The 20,096-nt window shown below is 39.1% G+C and overlaps 1 protein-coding gene across 1 annotated transcript; it reads left to right on the top strand.

The window, feature by feature from the left end:
- Positions 1–1,905: 1,905 nt before the first annotated feature.
- Positions 1,906–16,320, top strand: ATRIP (ATR interacting protein). The gene is made up of 13 exons (XM_075096541.1): positions 1,906–3,433; positions 4,277–4,359; positions 5,792–5,962; positions 6,615–6,730; positions 6,928–7,088; positions 8,498–8,593; positions 9,382–9,511; positions 10,770–11,501; positions 12,148–12,290; positions 12,874–12,965; positions 13,850–13,933; positions 14,181–14,430; positions 15,750–16,320. The coding sequence occupies exons 1-13, from the start codon at positions 3,073–3,075 to the stop codon at positions 15,815–15,817; spliced, it is 2,487 nt and encodes an 828-aa protein (XP_074952642.1). The 5' UTR covers positions 1,906–3,072; the 3' UTR covers positions 15,818–16,320.
- The last annotated feature ends 3,776 nt before the right edge of the window (positions 16,321–20,096 follow it).

The following is a 20,096-nucleotide window of genomic DNA, read 5'->3' as shown; positions in this document are numbered from 1 at the left end:
ATATTTATAATAATGCTAGCAGAAGGCTATACATTTATTTTAAAAAAAGGCAGTATTAAGACCAAGTCTAAAACAGGTTCCTTTTAGATTACTTAAATTAAGTTTTCAATACATGTCTCTACAAACAGATAGCTGAAAGAAAGCAGTAGAACCTGCAAGAAATTTTGAACAAAACAAGCAATTTTGGGTCTACTCCATCTTGTAGAAGCATTTTTCTCTAAAGGTAACCAAATAAAACCATTCTTAAAAGCAAGAACTACCTTTTATTTTTGCTAGACTACAAAGACAAACATTATGTTACCATTCCCAGTACAGGGAGAATAAGAATATTTCCAAGCATAAATAACAGTACCTTCAATGATTTAAGCATCAAATCCCTCCATAATTTCCCTAGTTTGTTATGCTAATTAATAAAACACAACTTCTTAGGGAAGCAACAAAATAATCTTAAGCCAGCACCTTAGAACTAAAGTGATACAAGTGTTGTCTCCCTCTGAGACAACCCTTTTTTTGAGCACCTATGGTGACTAAATGCAGCTGCCCTGCCTGCTTAAGTTTAGAGGGACCACCTGCTGTCACTCCAGCAGAGAAGCTGGGATGAGTTAGCACAGTGCTTTTGGCTGATCAAAGGCTACTGCTGCTTATGGCAGACCAGTGCCTAGATAAAACAAGCTACAGTCTACTGATAATTAAATTTTGCTGTAAACAGAGAGGAATAGAGAAACAAACAAGAAATCAGAATTCTCTGACAGCATTGGAAAATACATCATACTAACAGCATAGTGTTTTTTACTTGAAGACCACCAAGAGATTTATAGTAATAATTTATAGTAATAATTTTCAGTGCTAACCATGTTTTTAAAATGTGCTGCAAGACTATTGTCTAGTTTAAACTTCAAAAGTTTATCAACATAGCCGTGACCTCACACCCAAGTTATATGGAGCTTACATCAGCTGAAAAGTATATTTGCCAATCCACTTTATACAGCTTTTAAAAACAGAAAAAGATACAATTACAAAAGTAAGTTAATGCCAGTAAATTAATAGCAGGCTTTTAGTACATAATTTTTGCAAATATTGCACTTCCCTGACACTATTATCTCTTACTGGTCCCACTTAATTGGAAAAAAAATAAAATTAAATGAAAACAACCTATTTAAGACCCCATTTTCTTTCCTAAAGAGACTAAACATTTAACCAATAAACAACATGGCTGCCAATGATTTAGCAGGGCAAGTGAAAAATTACCGATTACTACCTTTGTGGCAATACTAACGAGGGCAAATATTACAGGGCAAAGTATCTTTTTTTGTAACGGGCTGTTCTACAGACTTAAGTGCAATAAAAAACAAAAAAAGACAAATTTTAAGGATGTAACACCCCTTTGAGTCTGCAACAGAAGATCAGAGTGCTTTCTGTTCTTTACAAGTATTATGAGTTTGTTGAGTAAAGTAATTTAACTTCCTTACAGTCACATCTCATATTGCCATGGGGTACATATTTGTAGTCCCATATTCCTCTGCAGGTACCACAGGATGTCCTCACAAAGGGTCAAGAATACAAGCGGTCTACTGGGACAACAGCTAAGATCTATATTTGTCTAAATATCCATGAGGTTTCTCTGCCAGCCTGTGCCAGAGAGGCAAGAGCCCTGCCTGTAAACCTCCAAGGGAGCTGGAGGCAGCCCCATCTGATGTGGGGTGCCACAACCCTGCCCTGGCAGGACATGTCATGGCCACCCTCCCAGCATGGGGCCACAATGAAACTCAGGGCACTGGTGTAGCCAGGCCACAGGGCAGGGCAGGACCCAGCCTGGCTCCTCACAGCCCACTGACCCTGCCCTGCTGGGTCTGTGCACCATGATGTTGTTATAATTAATTTAGCCTTCAACGGAATTTCAATCAAAGTTTACAATTTATTGAATAGAGACAAGCAAGCAGCGCTGGATGCACGGGGGATCCTTCCGCCTAACGTGCATACCGTCATACAAAATTACAGGGTTTATATAACAATTAGTAAAAACACACCTAAGTTTACACTCATTGGTCAGTGATAAGCATCCCACTTGCCGTTGGTCAGCCGTAGTTAAATTAGCCACGCTTGCCATGTAGATTAGCCCGCATGCCCTTTACGGGTGTGGGGGGGCAAGTCTTTTTGGTTACTCTCCTTTGTAGCAGGGTGTTTCCACTGTTAGTCCTTGAAGTTCTACTGAATTGTATCTTTTTAGGAGGCTTCTTGTCAATGCAGCATTCATTGCTAACGCCCTCTTGACTGGCCTAAGCATTATTTATTATTCTACTCCTAACTAAAATTCTGTCTTAACAATTAACTTAAATCGCCAATCAACATTCCAACCATTAAGACAATTGAACGGCCCTCGGTTACACAAGCACAAACCCATTAAGACAGTTAACAAGTCAATTGAACGGCCATCGGTTACACAAGCACAAACAGAACGGTCAAATGCTAGAGGGTCACACTTCACCGTGTGACTCTAGCATTGTTCCATATTGACACGAATCAGATGAACACATTTTACAATGTCATCAGGCACTGCTCCTAGCATCATTGACCTGGCACAGCAGCCCTGTACAGCTGTGACGTTACACCAGGCCCAGCCACCTCGTGTGAGCTCACGCGCCCAGGCAGTTCCTGGTATTACATCAGCAGGCTCAACCCCTCGCCACGACGTGCCCTAGCATCACCCACCAACGGCCTCACAACACCTCACAACACAGCCCCTCCCTCACACCGCTGACACGACAAGCCTTCCCGCCCCCCGCAGCCCCCCGGCTCGCGCCTACACTTCCGGCCAATGAGAGAGGCGCTTGCAACACTAGTAGCCACGGCTAATCACAGGGACGCTTACAACCAGCCGCTGCGCGCCGGCGCCGCTTTTGACCCTCGGGGGGCGGAGGGAGGGCACAGCCGGAGGTCCATTGGCCTTCCCATTGGTCTGAGGGGAGCCCTGGCCGCCGCTGATTGGTGGGTGGCGCGGCACGGCGCGCGCGAGGGAGGGCGTGCCTGGGCCGGCGGCGTGTGGGTCTCCCGGAGAAGCTGCAGACCCCCGCAATGGCGGTGCCGCGGAAGCGGAGCGGCGTGGGGCTGTGCGGGGCGGGCTGGGCCGGGCCCCTGGAGAATGGTTTCCCGCCGTACAAGCGCCCCAAGAGCTATGGGGCGGCCGGGCCCGCGGAGGGGCCGGGAGACCCATTCGGGGACAACGACGACTTCACGGCTGACGACCTGGAGGAGATCGACATCCTGGCATCGCAGGCGCTGTCGCAGGAGGCGGCGGCCGTCGGCGCCGCGCCCCAGGCTGGCCTCTCGAGAGAGGCGTGGGGCGGGTGGACCACCTCCGCGCTCGGCGGCGTTCAGCGGCAGGCGGTGGCGCTGCCCCGGGGCCGCGGCCCCGCTGCCGGCGGGGGGCTGAAAGGTCGGTGCGGCGGAGGGGTGGCTGGGGCGTGCTTCAGGAATTGCTTCCGATCACCCCGCCCGGCCACCAGAACTCCGCAGGGGCACGCCAGGTCTTTAAGGGGCTGTTTAAGATTGGAAGAAATAACGTCCAACAGTCACGTAGCGTTAAACTAACAGTACTGGCAACCTGCGCTCTCGTAATGTCTGTGGCAGTGCCCACCTGTGACGTTGACGCCGCGTGTTAAACGCGTTAAATAAACCAGAACGAGTTTCATAAACTTAATGTGCTTTAAGTATCGTTTATAGCATCATGCATGTTCGCTACCGCATATTTTTTTTTCCTGTTAACTTTCACTAGTAAACACATAATATGTCTCGTAAAACGGTTGATTTTCAGAGTTACTTTGAAAAACCATACAGGATGCAGGGCTTTGTTCATAATTAAGTACAGAGGGCTTAAGTCCTGTAAGTATTAATTAACAGGATGTAACAGCAAGTGTTAGCAATGCTGATATTTGTAATCCCTCCAGGTAAGAAAGTTTTTGGTTAACACTTATTTGTGCGTGAACTAAAATAATCCTGGAGGAAATGCTTGCATTTCCTGTGGGTCATATCATGGTTTTAAGATGTTAGGAATGTTTGGGGAGAGGGTTTTCCTCTCTGTTTTAAGGATTGATGCACAAGCTTTAAAAAAGCTACAGTTGTGGTTAGATGTGTGCGATTCACTTGCTTGTAGTGACAGTGTAAATATTAAGATTCAGACATACGTAATGGCAAATAACAAAATTTTGATGTTAAGTAATCAGTGGCATACATACATCACCCATGCATCAGACCACATCTTCGCTTTCTTCTGCAACAGGAAGCACTACAGAAGACAATCTGATAAGAGACGCATTCCAGTTTGAAGTACTGCAAACACAGCATGAAGAAATTAAACAGAAGGTTAGCACTATCTTCCCCTCCCCTCTAAATACCACATCTTTTAATAGGGCTAACTGAAACATGGGGTAAGTTTGATTCCAAGTATTTCATTCTAATCAAGTTGAATCTTTGAAATCCATGCATCTACTAAAAGTGTCATACTAGAAACAGCTCTAGCAACATTGAGAGCAATATTTTATTTCTTGGTCATTTCAGATTAACAAATACTAATTTGTCAGTTTTACTTGTTTCCTATCAAATGTATTCTCCTCTGCCCTGTAAGCTAGTCAGCAAGAGTGGTTTTGTGCAAATTAAAAGATTTGAGAAAGCAAAGTGACAAATTGTATTATGTTACATTACCTTCTTCTGATGATCCCTTATGGAAAGATACTATGGGGAAGAAATAGATACAGAAAATTGAGAAGGTGCAAATGCCTATACCAAGTCCATCCTCTTTTGGCAGACAGGTTAGGAAGAATATGCGACCTGAGCAAGTTTATGATGATATTTTACCAGAATAGTCTTCTAGCCTCTGGTAAAATTTCATGTAGGTACTTCCTGATGCAGAAATATTATGTGTGTATTTAATATTCTGTAATGTATTTTTTTGAATGCTTGTGTATTTGTTTTTGGATACCTTTTAGTGTGAAAGGGGTCCGCAGCTTAACAGATCGTGTCAGGAAATTTCTTTTTTTATTTTCTTTTGAACTTTGCACCTAGTGGTTTTCAGTGGAGGGGTGTTGGCTTTTATGAGAGGCAGTAAACAAGGAATAACTTGTGCATAGCACTCACGCCTCAACAGACCTTTGTTTCCTCACGGTTTTGCATGCTCCCAGGTGGGAGGGTCCTACTCGATTTACCTTTCTCTCGTCACACTTACCTCTGTTCTCTGAATCTTCCCCAGCTCTGTTATACCCTTCTTTACTGGGGATGCTCCTGCCTGTACACCATGTTCAACATGGTGGAAAAGCGTAATTTTACATAGTGGTATAGAGGTGTTGTTCTGCTTTTTTCTCCATGCTTTTCTAAGTAACTCATTTATTATCTCTCAAGTCTTGTCTCCTAGTGGTGATGGCTGTTCAGAAAGTATTAGAGACTATATATGTCATGAGTGTACTGGCTGGGGGTGGTTAGAATCTGAGTGTTGATGTGTGTGACTAGAATACTGTTCAAGAAAAGAATGTAACCACAGAGAAGGGGAAAGAAAAGAATGGTCTCTGACAGAGGTCAGGATGGTATAGGAGGTCGTGCCTTTGCTGTCATTTTAGAGTTCTGTTAGAATAAACAGTAGCTGAGCCTGATTTGCTTCTAATCTTTTTCTGATTAACTTTGCAGATTACAGGAGCATTTTTCTCCCTAGAAAGTATAAATATACCTGATTTTCAACCACATAATGATATAAATACATACTTTTGGTTATATACATCCTTCAATGGAATTCATTTGTTTGCAGCTGAAAGAAATGCAGGATGAAATTCTTACTAAAAATGGGGAAATTAAAATTCTGCGTGACTCAATGCAGCAGATGGAGTATGCTATAGAGGAACAGAAGAGATCATACATGCTATTGGAACAGCAAAAATCTCAGATCTTAAGTGAAAAAGAAAAAGAGTTCTCCAAAAAGGTTTGTAAATATGTCAATTATCTGCACATCACATGCAGAAGCTAATTTTATGACTTAACGATGCCACAGACCATCTAGTCAAAGGAATAACATTTCTGTGCAATTTCCAAATGATGTATGCTTTTATTCTCTTATATAGAAGAAAGCACTTGTAAGAAAATGCTGAGGGTTTGCTGCTGCCAAAATAAGTAAAATTCAAGTGGTAGAGGTTTTCATGTACTTGCTGCTTTGTTTAAGCAATCCCACGAATGTGAAAATTGGAATGTACTTTAAAATGGAAAAAAGCATCAGAATATGCTTCTTAATTCTGATCAGATGGCTATTCCTGTTGCAGTCATCTTTCTGAAAGCCTTGATGAGGACAGTGGTTGCTTTTGTCCTGTTTACTCTGCTGTTAATGGCCTTGCTGTAGTCATGCTCTGCGTGGCACTTGGTCTGTCTTAATAAGGCATAGGCTTCTCGCCTGGAATTTTGACACTTGGTTCTAAGATAGTATTAATTGGACTAGCATACATAAAAATGGAGATCTTATGCAGAGTTCACAGTAAGTAGATGGTAATTTTGAAATTTTACAGTAATCCTAGTTGCTCTGCACTTATAACACCTCTAAATTATTCGGTAACAGTAAAATGTCTTTTTAATTCCTCTTTCAGTTACTGTCATTGCAGTCAGAGTTGCAGTTCAAAGATGCAGAAATGAATGAATTAAGAACTCGACTTCAGAACTGTGAAAGAAATAAACATGTTACTCAGGTGGTTTTAACACCAAGGTAGGAGTTTTGGAAGATGAATTTGTGCTCCTTTTTATAATACGTGTGCTTGAACTATTATCTTGTATCTGTGATAGAAATGCGAAGAGATTACAGAGAAGTACCTTTAAAATATCGATGTAAATAGATCCTTGTTTATTGTTTAATAAAATACAGAAGAAATACTGATTCATCTAAGTGTTTGATTTTTATTTTAGCCCTAAAAAGAATTTTGCAATACAAGTGAAATCAGAAGGATGCTCTCCACAGCCTGGAAAAAGATGTTTTCCTACAAAGGAATCCTTCAGTGCTGAGATGTCCACTAGGCCACTGTTTTCTTCAGGAAATTTGATTGCCCCGACTACTCCAATCAAAGAAGGTAAACCCATATACAACTTGCAACATTTTTAGCTGCATATGAACATTCTGCCTTGGATAAAGATCTCTGAAGTATGTGACTGAACAGTTTCAGTAAGTTAACTGTAGAGAAAAACAAGTATTTGTTTCATTTGGTTTTGCTTAAATTTCTTTCCGCTTTATATGAATTGGCATTAAATAGCTATGACTGAAATTTGCATCAAGATCATTTTAATTACACCTTGGTAACACCTATATGCCAGATGCCAAGATGTAAATGATGAAGTGACTATTGGCCATAATGAAAAACTTTAATTTATTATGTGCTAAACTAAAACATCCAAATTGTTAATCTGCCTTTCTTGTTGAATAAAGAACAGGAAATAATTTGCCTATTTCTTGAATCGGTCTGCTGGTCAGCAAAAACATTTTTTTGTATTCTTGTGATTTTGGCTTTAAAGCTGACCTTTTGGGGGATTTTATTTTAATGGGTACGTATTCAGCCATATTGAAAGAAGCAACTGTAACAGTATACTCGTTTCTCCTTTTATGTGCAGGGCAGTAATTCTCACAAAATCGTATCTTGGAAGTCATTGAGTAAACCTCAGGAAATGAAAACATGTGTGCATTTCAAGATTGCTATAATATGAAACAAAAATGGTAGTTTTTTTAATAGCAGCCAACTGTCCTGTTTCCAATATGAAATAATAAATGGAAGAAATTTGGATATCATCAAATAATCCTTAAAGGAAGAGTCATGAAAAATCTGAGGTGTTATTGTCAGTTAAAGTATTCAGTCTGAGACTGTATGGGCAGTAGTAACTCCATCAAAAAAAACCAACCAGTTGCCTTAAAGCATTAGTATTGCTATTTTTTCAGCCTCCCGACTGTTTGCTATGGTAACAAAACTCTATGCCTAATCGTGTGAAAAATGCACTCAATTATGTGTCTTCCAAATGCTGCAAGGCTTTTGGCTTCAGTTTGGCTAGTAATTGTGACATATATAGATGACTGAAAGATTATGAAATGTTTAATCTTTTTTAAAATTTTTTATTTAGAATTTTAATGTTAATTTTTAACTAATGTAGTCATGTAAATCTCTGCTAGTAGTGGGAATTCAACTTACAGTATTGTTTTTTTCAAAAAGAAAAGTTGAGAGCAGTAACATTGAACAATCCATGGAACATCTGGCAGTAAAGGTGAAATTTCATTGACTTTGCTAATTTATTTTGGGGAGCAATTCTACTTGCATCACAGCTCTTAACTATTGTTTGATTCATCTGAGTTATACAAGACAGATGTTTTTTCTGGTCTACTGTCTGTTTACTTACTGTATAACAACTATGGCTACTGGAATGTGTGTAAAGGATAGGTGCAGATATATGAGCAATGTAGCTCTCATATTAGACTCATAATTACTGTTTGTTTTAGACAGTAAGACAACCCATCCTGAAGTTTCATCCATGAAGAATGAAGCAATGGGGAAAAACGGTTCCTACAACTCTGTACCTAAACGAAATACACAAGGTAACTTAATTCTGTTAATACAGAAATAGCGAGCATGTCTGAGGAACACCTCAGATGCCTTTACTAAGCAATGTTGTGCTGAGGAGCCTGCTACATACAATGCCACTGCACAGAACTCTGTTCAGCTAGTTGCTTTTTTCTTTGAAGATTATGATTTTTGCAGTAAAACATTTCAGATTATATCATTATCCTGTATCCTAACAACATTCTTATGTTGTTATTCTGTTTAAGAAAATAGTTTGCCTGGGCTTTGCTTTGTGGAAGGATATGGGTCACAAGGCATCTTATTACAAGGCTGGCTCTTTCAGTATTAAAATATTATGTTTTTTATTGTAAACTGATATAAAAACAGGAAAAATGTATTTTTAAACGAAGGTAAAAACAATAGAGCAACATTTACAACAGTCAACACCAGGAGGTCTTCAGGGTATTATTTTATTTCCAATTCAGAACAGAATTGCATCACATAATTTTAAGGCTTGGAGTGGAACATGGATGGCAAGTCATCAGGGTAGTTGGGATATACAGTCATTTGGCTTGAGCTATTTTGCTAATATGGGACTGTAGTTAAAATATCTCTAAACATAATTTGGTTAATATTTAAATCATAAATTAATTTTTCTGAAAATCATGCTTTTGTAGAGAAAGATTTGTAGTGAAAATAATTTTGAGGTTGAGAGCAAGATAAAGAAGGCCAATCTTTTGAAATACTAATGTTTTGTTGTTGATGATGCTGATGTTGCTGTTGATGGTAAAGCTACGCCAAAGTCAATTATGTATCCTTGCAGGTTCTATCTTACTAAATGCGCTTATGAAGCAGCCCATTGTCCCTGGGTCATTACTAGGACTCTGCCATCTTCTTAGCAGCAACTCTGAGCCTCTACCTGGAGCTCTATCGCAGCCTAACTATTTGGATACGTAAGTTTTATTTTTTTGTGTTAAACTGTACCTGACATGTTCTTAATGTAGTGGCATTCTCTATACTAAAAAAATGCTTTTTCATGTAAGATAGCTTGTTCCTTGTGTTAAATGCTGTTTTGCTTAGGCCATTTCATGCAAAAATTGGAACATCAATCTGCATCTTTGATTATCATAGATACTAAACAGTGGAACAACACTAAGAGATAAACTAGGTTTATTATTATTATTATTATATTATTATTATATTATAATTATAAATATTATATTATTATATTATAATATATTATTATTATTATATTAGGGGAAAGCACAGAAACATGTCTTGTAAAACCTGGGAGTTTTACAAACCTGGGAGTTAGCAGCTGCTATTGTTAACCACTTAGGGACTAAGTGGTTAAAGCTTGCATTGCAATGATGGAAACATATAAACATGATTAAGTGGGAAAAAGATGTTGAAAATGTGATCAAAACAGCAAAGTCTAAACTATGTTCAATTTGTAATGTGCCATTTATGTGCAGTTTTCCAAGATATATTTATAGTGACTGGTAAAGCATTTTAAATATGAATATTGGATATGAATTATAATTGTTTTTCACTTTAAAGAATTAGTCTGTAGCTCCTGAAATACCTTTGCTTTTCTGATATTTTATTAGTAATTCTTGTGTTTTGTGGGTTCATAGCAAGGCTCATGTCTCATTGCTCTTGCCATTTATGCAAGTAGAGGTGGTGCGGTTTGACTAGTTGATAGCTGAACTCTCTTTCTGGCCCCCCCATCTCTCCCTCTCATATATCTCTGGCCAAGAAAATAATTTTTTATTGTTGTAGTCCTTTAAAGGGCCCTACATATTACAGGTCAGTAATGTAGAGATACTTGTTCCTCCCAGAAGCTACCAAATAACAACCTGCCATATATTCTTATCTTCCCCTGATATCAAAAGCATGGAACTGGGAAGCCAATGTTTGAAATGCAGTTGCAGACAATGGCTGATAGTGAGCTGCTGAAGTTACTCTCAGCTGTAAGCTCTGACTACTTTCACAGGACCTAGGAGTGCTTTGAAATTGCTCTCCCATGCAGGTATCAAGGAGTAGGACTTCTTTCCCCCCCCCCCCTTTGCATTTTATTTTGGGAACAGACATCTCTTATTACTCTACCCTTTCTGTTATTTGATTTAGAATATGGATAACTCAAATTTCAAATATGTTCTCTGCCTTTTCTTCTGAAGTATTTCCCTTCTTTTAATTTTATTTGGATAGGAAGTCCACACAACTACCCAGCAGCAGGGCAACTCAAGAAGCAATTGCTCCTTCTGTATCCCTACGAGAAGCTCAAAAACTTGCAATAACAGGACTGAATTTGATTGCTATGGACGAAGGATTATCTGAAGGAAGCCCAACAGAAAGCCAGAGGGAGTTCTTGCACCTCACACGCTGCAAGATCCGAGGTGCTGTGCATCTCTTGCCCTTGGTAGAACACCATGTTGGTGCATACTGTCAAGCGGTACAATTGGCAGACAAGTCAGTAAACAGTTCTTGTGGAAACCATTCAGCTGTTTCTTCCAGAACCAACACAAATATCGTGTCAAGTAAGGAGGACTTCAGGTTGTCTCTTGAAGAAACTACAGTTATATCACTGGGTATTCTTTATTATTTGGCATTTTATAGCTGGGATGTTGTCCACACATTGCTATCTACTGAAGTGGAAAAAAGTTCTGCTGCTGGAGATGAACAGGTTTCCAAGATGGACAAAAATGTGTTGTGTGATAATCAGTGTGATAATAAAGAAGATACCAGGACAAAAGGAGGGCTGCCTGTAGCTCCACAGGATGCTCCCAATAACGATCAAGCTCAACATTCTTTGTTTAAAAAGCTGCTTAAGGTTTTAGCTTTTTCTTCTGCAAGAGGCTCCCAGACTGATAGTATACTGAACCAAAGCCTAAAAGTTCTGGTGAAATTAGCTGAAAATTCAACAATGGACTTGCTAATAAAGTAAGTCAGTAATAGCTTTAAAATTATTTCAGACTCTGTTGTTCAGCAATTTCCATTCTCTGTTGAAACTAATTTGTGCAGATGACAGTAGAAGTTTTGACATGTATGAGAGAATATCACATTTTTCGGATCACCTTGGAAACACAGTCAGGGATCTTTCTACTGCCTTTGCTGCTAATGAATGTGATAATTGCACCCAATCAGTAACAAGATTTGCTTATGATGTTTGTATGAAGTAGATGCTGTTGCCTCACTGCATAACTGTCACTTGAAAGTGAGAAAACTTCTTAAGACTATATGTAGTTGATCAGAATATAACATTCATTTGGGGTTTTTTGTAACTGCTGGGAGATGCGTAAGAAATGAAAGCACAGGGTTTCGTTCTGGTAGAGAAAATGCCACTCTCAAAAGTGAGACATTTTGTCTGCTCTGGGTCTAATATACACAACCATAGAATGAATGGCAGACTGCCAAATGTAACAGAATACATTTTTCAGTATACTTTGTATTTATTGCACGTAAGTTGAGATCAGGTATGTTCTGAATGACTAAAAAGGCACAAATTACAATGCTGTGTACAAGAAATAGTATATTTTCAACTTGTCGGTGCATTTCCCATTTCTAACTATTGAGTTTTCTTTTGAAGTTTTCAGCACTTACTGAGTAGCCAGACGCTGCTCCATTGTCTGTGTCCAGAGACCCCTTTGCCTGCTGTCCTATTGACTGTGAGACTGTTGTCTATTCTTGCTCAACAACACATGTTGGTTGCTCAACTTTGTTCTCATTCAGGTAAAAGACTGCAGTAACACAGAGAGTTGTTACCAGTTGAATGCTAGTTAACATGACTAAAAGTAATGCAAACAGACCTTGCTCCAGGGTATTAAAACCCCGAAAGGCAAAAAGCCAGCTATGTTACCTGAAAATTTTTCTTGTGCACTGTTTGATTAGTATTTTGTCTTGTGGTATCTGTCTACATACAGTGCTTTTGATACCCATGTGGATTTTAAAAACTACCTTCCAGATTAACATTTATTATATTAAAGGTTGATGAGGAAAAAAGGGCTTTCGAGGAGATTTTTAGTTTATCTGTGCTCATGACATCGTTGAGTTTAGGGATTCCAGTACTCTTCATGACAAATAGTCTTTGTCCCATTCCTTATGAATGAAGTAGGACAGTATTACCACAAATGCATATATAAAGTTTAGGGATACTAGTGTCTTCAGCACTGCTGAAAATGTTTGAAGTAAAGCAAGAAGTTGAGCCTGTATCATGACTGCCAGGATAGCACTCTACGTATTTTCTGAAATGTTTTCTTGTGTGACAAAATTAAATTGACTGTTTGGGAAAAGAACAAAGTTATCTTTATTTCAGACACCTGCCTCCTTCTTGCACTGTACATGTATATTACATCAAGACCAGATAAATCAGCATCTGAAATGCTTTGGCTTCAGCTGGAACAAGAGGTAACCACAGCTGTTTGTTCATATGCTTCTTCTGGAGATTTCCAGTTGGGGGAGTGGGAGGAGAAGGGCAATGCACAAATTGCTGAGAACAAAAGTTATTTCTTCAGCTGAAATAGAACACTGAAAGCATTGGCTTACAGTAAGGGTTTACACTGATTTTTAAGAGTAGATGCCTGAAACTGAATCAGTAACTATTCTTAAAGATCACATCAGTCATAATAGTCAGTTAAGTTACTGAAAAACCAAGAAAGATCCTAGGATGGCTGTAAATGTTCAACATTAAGCTCTGTTTTGCTTTTAGATTGATAGGGGAGTAAAAGGAAGCAAGATCTATGACTCATTGTGGTTGTATTAATTACTTCTGAAGTGTATCTTATGAGCTATTACATATATAAGGCAGTTTGTAGCAACAGGATTATATTCCTTGTATTCAGTGGAAATATTAGCTTGCTATGTAATAGTCATGATTATATATAGGAAGAACAGCTTTTGAATTTGATTTGTATTGTTTGTACTAACAGTGGTGACTTGCTTATGGTTCTAACATTTGCTCAGCTTCTGCTCTCATTTGAAAGAATTTTGAACCATTTTATTCTCCTAACTTCATTGTTATATTAAGCATAAACATATTTGTATGCAGTGAATTAAGGCCCACTGCACCTCATTAGAAAGTTGAAAAGGTTTCTGTGCAAGGCAAATTCTATGTAAAGTTTTACAGGGAAAATAATTTTGGGGGGTAAAAAAGATCAATTGTTAAGAAAAAAAACCAATGTTTGAAACAATGAAATACAATTTCTACCTCCCTTTATTTGCAGCTTAATTGTTTGATAATTCTGCAGAACCCTAGTACTCATTATAATGCAATCTGTGTGTTTCTGTAATAGACAGTTAGACTCCTGACAAGGTGTATGCGGTGTTCCAGTCCAGTGGTTTTATTACCTGGTACAGACTGCCAATGTAATCTTGAGGTACGTCACTTCAGTGGCTGAGTTTAATCTGAGAACTTTGCTTTTTGGCCTTTTTTTTAGCTACAATGAAACAGAGGCATGCTGTACTTTAAAGGATGCCACCTTCTAGGAAGCTTGCTTTTGCTTGCTAGAAAATATTCTGAAATTAGGAATTTTGAAGAGATTAATCAGTGAAGTTCATAATGAAGTAAGGTTTCCACTACTATAATTTTACTTTGTGTATTGAGGCACTTTTTTCCTCTTGCAGGTGGTTAAGGCATTAATTATAATGTTACATAGACAGTGGATGAAGATTAGAAGATCTGAGAACAGCTTGTGTGCAAATAAGGATCAAATTATTCAGTTTTTACGGGATGCTGTCTTGCTCTTACACAGCCTATCTCAGAAAGATAAACTATTTCAGGAACACTGTTTGGAAGTTCTCCATCAATATGACCAAGCCATGCCAGGCATAAGAGCCATTCTCAGAAAGACTCAAAAATTGAGTGCCTGTGAAGGTAAAATGAGTCAAATTGTAATGTTGGTTTTTCTCCATGCTGTAGAGCCACCCTTTTCTTCATTTAACAAGTACCATGTACCAAATGCCATGGCTGTTTGTTGCTCAAACCTCTGAAGGCAGTCCATAATCCAGTGCTTCTTAAACTTCACTACACTGAATCACTAATCTGCTATTCTTCATCTTGTTCTTCTCTCCATAGAAATATGCCCCTATTATCTGATCAAACAAAATCCTATATTCTAGCGCTCTTTTCTAGAACAATCTACACTAGATGTTACCGTACTTAAATTATTCCAAATCTCCAACTAGCATTACACACTCTCTCTGCAGTTGGTTTCTTTCTTTTCTCTCCTGTATCCTTAACATCTTTCTTCTTCCTCTTCTCTTTTCTACCCACAACCTTCCTCCATTACCCCAAAGGCTTCTCTAGCCCATGTCCCATCAGGACTTGCCCCTTGCTTTGCATGCTTCTGGTGTATATTTCCTAGAGAGAGCTAATCTTGTGAAATTGCCTCACCTCCTTGTACCTTGATGCCATTTCTTTGTTCACTCATGGCATTATTTACATGCATGTTATAGAGCTGATGTGAAGATAGTGCTCTTCCGTCAGTATATGGTTTGCTACAAGATACCAGACAAGGCATCTGATCTTATTTGGAGCCAGTATGACAAATCCTGCATTGTTGGTGTACATATTGCATCAATAAGGCATGTCATGCAAGCATGCCACTATTAGTTACAGTGACTTTTCAGGATATGCTGAACAGCGTGCCACGCATTTGCCCGACTCCGATTGCTTAGCGCATCCTGAGGTTCTTTAGAACTTTACCCAACTGCTTGACTAGTTATGCTTGGGAATGGACCAATACAACGTAGCTGTTTGCAATGTTGGGTATGGTGGTGCACACACATACTTGCAAACCTGTAGTTAGCATTCAGGTTCTTCCTTTAAAACAGAAAATGCTATGCTTTTGTCCTAGTGGCTTTTTAAAATTAGTTAACAAAAATGAGGTTTTGAACTTAAGTAGTCAGAACTAGTTGTAAAATAACAAAGTGCCCTTTATTAGTTTTCCACTAATAGCAAAATTTAATTTCACTGTCCAAGGTAATTCTCTTCTGTAATGCCTAAAAAGGCATTAAAGAGGAGAAGCTTGTATGACAAAACATATCTAAAAACCTGTTTGCACCTTGAAAAAGGATGTTTGCTGTAGCCTTCTACAGTCAGGTGGTTTAAAAATGCAAACAGATACCAGCTATAATTATACTATATCAAGTAGCAAAAAGACACTCTGAAACATAATTTTGTTGTTGTTGTAGAGCTGATTTTGGATGAACTGTATCCTCCTGAGCCAGAAGCAGAAGACCAAGGAATGGACTCCAGCTAGCTAACGTCTAGCGAAGATCTCTGTCCTCCTCATATAAATCATAATAATAATTGCCTGTGTAAATATGAAATTTAAATCATCTGTTCTATTAAGTGATTATCTAAAGGTTGCACTCAAATGCAGCACAACTAAGAAACATCGTGATTATTTAAGCGCCCTCTAAATGTAGCTGAAAGCAAAGAAAGTTTGATGAAAGAATTATACTGCAATGTACTGTTTTGTTATGCAGAACCGCTCAATGGCTTATGACTTGTTCTGTGTATGAATTTCATCCTTTATGAAATTACTGTGAATAGAATGGGAATTTCACTATTGTCTTCTCCATTTTACTGTGACTACAGCTGAATTCATGATGCTGAATGCGCCAAGATATTTGGGAATCACTGAGTTCATATGAAAGTCTTTTGAAAAAACTTGCTTCTCTTGCAGCTGTAATACTTTCTTGCTTGACTTCTGAAATTTTCATGTTGATATTAGTAAACAGTTTACTGTGATTTTAAAAACCTTTCTAGAAATAACTTAGTTGGAAGTTCAGTTCTGAGCAAGAAATTAGAAACTCTAATGATCACCTGAGTTCACTCATTTTTGTCAATTTCATGAATCTGCTGAAAGTGTAACTTGAGATGCCAAAACAAAGAATACTAGAACTTTTTTTTTTTTACAGCTACTTTATAAGATGGTAATGTTCAGAGCAGCATTTTATCTTACTAGTTGAGAGAAGGATATTTGAATCTGTGAAGAATGGCTGGGTTTTTCGGTTGTATCATCTAGATAGGCACTACAGTAAAGATGAATGAGCGTCTCATTCTTAGGATACAGGATATCCCAGGATACTGGAGGAACTGTTGCTAGATCCTTTCACGTGTGTATGATTATCAGCTGTCATACTCAGCTGCAGGTATCAGCTGAACCTTAAACCCTAAAAAGGGAAGTGTGAGTGCTGCTAAAATGAGCCTACGGGTTTGTGTTTGTAAGTAATTTGGAAAGCTTTTTTTCATTTTTTGACAGATGCTTGATTCAGAACAAGCCTGGCTCCAGGAACCAGGAGGAGGACAGACTACAGTGGGAAGGAAGCCCTCAGAAAATTAGGAAACATCCAGTTCTCTGATCATAACCCAAAAAGGCTGTGTCCTGCCCTGGTGTGCCTGGGCAAAGAGCCCCACTCCAGTGTGGTGAATAAGCTGTTGACCTGGCTTTTACTTTTGAAGAGAACTTTCCCAGAAACTGCTATGCAGGAATAACAAGTGTAATAATCCAGCATCTCCCGAGGGCTAAAGCTCCTAGGTACAAAGCTTCACTCCTTCCACAACACAGCCTAGGGATAAGCCTCTTCCTCTTTGAGCAACAGCTGGCAGAGCTCCACCAGGCCTTTTCATTCCTGTAAAACACATGCTGCCAGCTGCTCCTCTCAGTAACAAGTTTCAAGACCCCTGCAGCATCTGGAGAACTGCCATTTTCCTGCTTAAATGCAGCAAGAAAGGATGCGCAGGCACATAACGGGAAAGCCATCTGTGGGTGCTTACATGGTAACTGCCACCAGGGCACTGGACAAGACATGCTACAGAAGTTTCAGCGTGACAAAACCATTTGAGTTGTCCACTTTTAAAAAAACGAATGAACCGCACACAGACAACCAACACAGCACTTCCTGCCTTTAGGATTAGAGGAAGGAGCTTGAGAATGTCATTTAAAAGCCCCTTCCTTACTCAAAACCAAAAAATTAAACATTAAAATAGCCCTGTGAGCAGTGATAAAGCAGAATCTGGCAGTTAGCCTGCTGTGAGTGGCAGATTTAGAGCTGTCCTAACAAGAGATGTGATAGTCATTATCCCAAAATGCAATGACCTACCATCACTTTTCAACTGCTCTATGCTGTTCTGGCCACCTAATTAAACATAATTTGAGTTTATAGAGATATGAGGCATTTAAACCCCTGCTTTGGGTGAGCAGACCAAACAAACTGTTAAGAGGAGTTTGGATGAAAACCAGTTAAGAATCCCAAATTGATGAAGCAATCCTGTTATAAAAACTAGTTTTAAAAATTCCTGGCCTCATCTAAAGGGCATGTGCACAGCAACTTGGTGAAAGGGAGAAGTGTATTACTAAACTTAATGTAAACAGAAGTGTTATCTGTGGAAGAAAAAATGCTAGGAAAATACCCCTAACTGTTCCCTTCTGGCACTGCATCCCATCCCATCCCCCCACTCTAACAGACAACACCCTAATTGCTTTCTTCCCACTTTTGACGTTGAAGTGGTGTAGCCCAGGCTGCATACAAACAAACCCCAAACCCTACACCTTCACTGGCAGAAATAACAACACCATGGTATTACAAAATTAAAACATAGCTTTTAAAAACGAAGGCATTTTCTGTAACTGAGAAGTTCACACTCCTAAGGAAAAAAAATGAGGCTGTACTTCTAAAGAGAAAAGTCAGACATAAGTGTACTTACAGAACTGCCATAATCCATTATTTCTTAAATCATTTACAGTGACCGATCTTTTGTCAGGATTATTGCAAGATTGTACTGACCATCAGTAATTCTTCCCTTTTTACATTCTCTTAGGATTTTTTTCTTGGGATTAAAGAGATGTACTCATGTATGCAACATCTGATCATCCCCTGAAAAAAACAAGCATTTTTACAGATTATGGGGCTACTGGTTTACTATCTTCGTGACCTGAAAATAACAGAACTCGGGCTGTTCCCATCAGACAATCCCTGAAGAATTCACAGCATAGCATCTATTTTTTAAAGGCCAGTTTGCATTTTCCCTACACATAGATAAGTTCTGCTTCTGTATTAACTGAGAAAACGAATTTACTCTGGCATCAAGCACAGTCACAGGACTGAATAATGAAGTATTGAGCAACAACAGAACTACTAGTCATGTTCTATACATGATTATCGCATTCCTCAGGCAGCAGCAGCCACCCATCTGTTTTCTTGCCCATGGAGAAGGCAACTAGAGTTTCCCCTTTGCTGAAAGCTACACCAAATACAGCTGGCTTTTTCCTCCTCAGTGAACTGTACTGAGCAGACAAGACTAAAGCTAGGCAGGAGCTGGATGAAGAAAGCAATCACCTCTACTAGTTTACCCATTACTTGGGCAACTTTATGCAAAAAGAAGGATGGCAGCCTTGGTGTCTCGTATTTTAAGATCTACTGACACTAACCCTTGAACAGTTGCAGCGCAGGAGGAGGTATCATTGCTTTGTTAAGCATCTTCCTGTGGCGATTCAAAGACCTGAGTTACGGCATGGATTCAAACACACATCAGTTTATTTCTACTAAAGCTATGTGCAGAGGTCAAGCAAATGGTGCTTCATTGACTAACTACAACTCTCAGAACCACTGATGAGTTGAGGTCTAGTCCAGCCCCCAATCAAAGACAAACAACTGTTTTGTGTCATGTCAGGCCTCAAAACACATTTTTATAAACCAAGCTGTAATAGGTGAAGACAAGATACCTCATAATGAAGTATGCCACATCTGACCTGAGTTGTTTTTATTCATATTAATCCCACTAGCATGAACTACTGCTTAAGAAAGTTTAGCCTATGTTAAACTATGAGAAGAGTAAGTTATTTTAACCGTTGAATCATGGTTTTTATGTTACAGTCAGTAATATTTGTTATTTATTGTTATATTAAGGTCAAATGCTGCAGTTCTGATCTGCCTGTGTAAAGACTGTGTATTATCTGCTGTGAATGTAAGAGCAAGCTTATATTTACAGTGTAAATTGTTAAAAACTACACATCATTGACTGTAATTTAGCAGACTGATAAGAAAAGGTGGTCTGGGAGCTTTATAAAGGCCTATAAACCCACAGTGGCTGAAGTTTTTCAAGATGCTTCCAGGAGTGAAGGCCACCACATTCAGTACAAAGTTTAGCTGTAAACAGCTAACCATGTGATGGGCACCTTGTCCCTGGCAAGCAGGTACATAGAGTTCACCTTGGACTGATCTTTAAAGTTTTAGTCCTAAAACTTTTAAGTGAAACAGTGCTCTGAATAGCTGCTCAACTGATAACATTGCCATTTCTGTCTTTGAAACCCTATGTACTTGTTAAAGGAAATCTGAAGGTTTTAAACAACACGCTAGTTCCTGTTCCTCAGACCTGTGCACAGAGAGAAGGGAAGGCACACAGCTCTTCTCTGAACAGGAGGTAGCTTCTCTGCATGTCACTTCCAAAATTCAGCCATATTGCACAGATGCACCTGCTAAAAAGTCATGGGAAAAGAAAAAGAGGTGAACTAAGTAGTGGCAACAAAAACA

The sequence above is a fragment of the Phalacrocorax aristotelis genome, chromosome 6 (assembly GCF_949628215.1).
Source record: "Phalacrocorax aristotelis chromosome 6, bGulAri2.1, whole genome shotgun sequence".
In the NCBI taxonomy this organism is placed as follows: domain Eukaryota; kingdom Metazoa; phylum Chordata; class Aves; order Suliformes; family Phalacrocoracidae; genus Phalacrocorax; species Phalacrocorax aristotelis.
Note: the sequence above shows the minus strand (reverse complement) of the source record. Positions and strands in the feature narration are given on the sequence as shown.

What these genes read in the sequence shown, in the direction of transcription:
- ATRIP (XM_075096541.1), top strand. Translation starts at nt 3,073, where the DNA reads ATGGCGGTGCCGCGGAAGCGGAGCGGCGTGGGGCTGTGCGGGGCGGGC. An exon ending in CAGGTGGTTTTAACACCAAG is followed by an intron (nt 6,731 to 6,927) that starts GTAGGAGTTTTG and finishes TTTTTATTTTAG; the next exon opens with CCCTAAAAAGAATTTTGCAA. An exon ending in CAGCCTAACTATTTGGATAC is followed by an intron (nt 9,512 to 10,769) that starts GTAAGTTTTATT and finishes TTATTTGGATAG; the next exon opens with GAAGTCCACACAACTACCCA.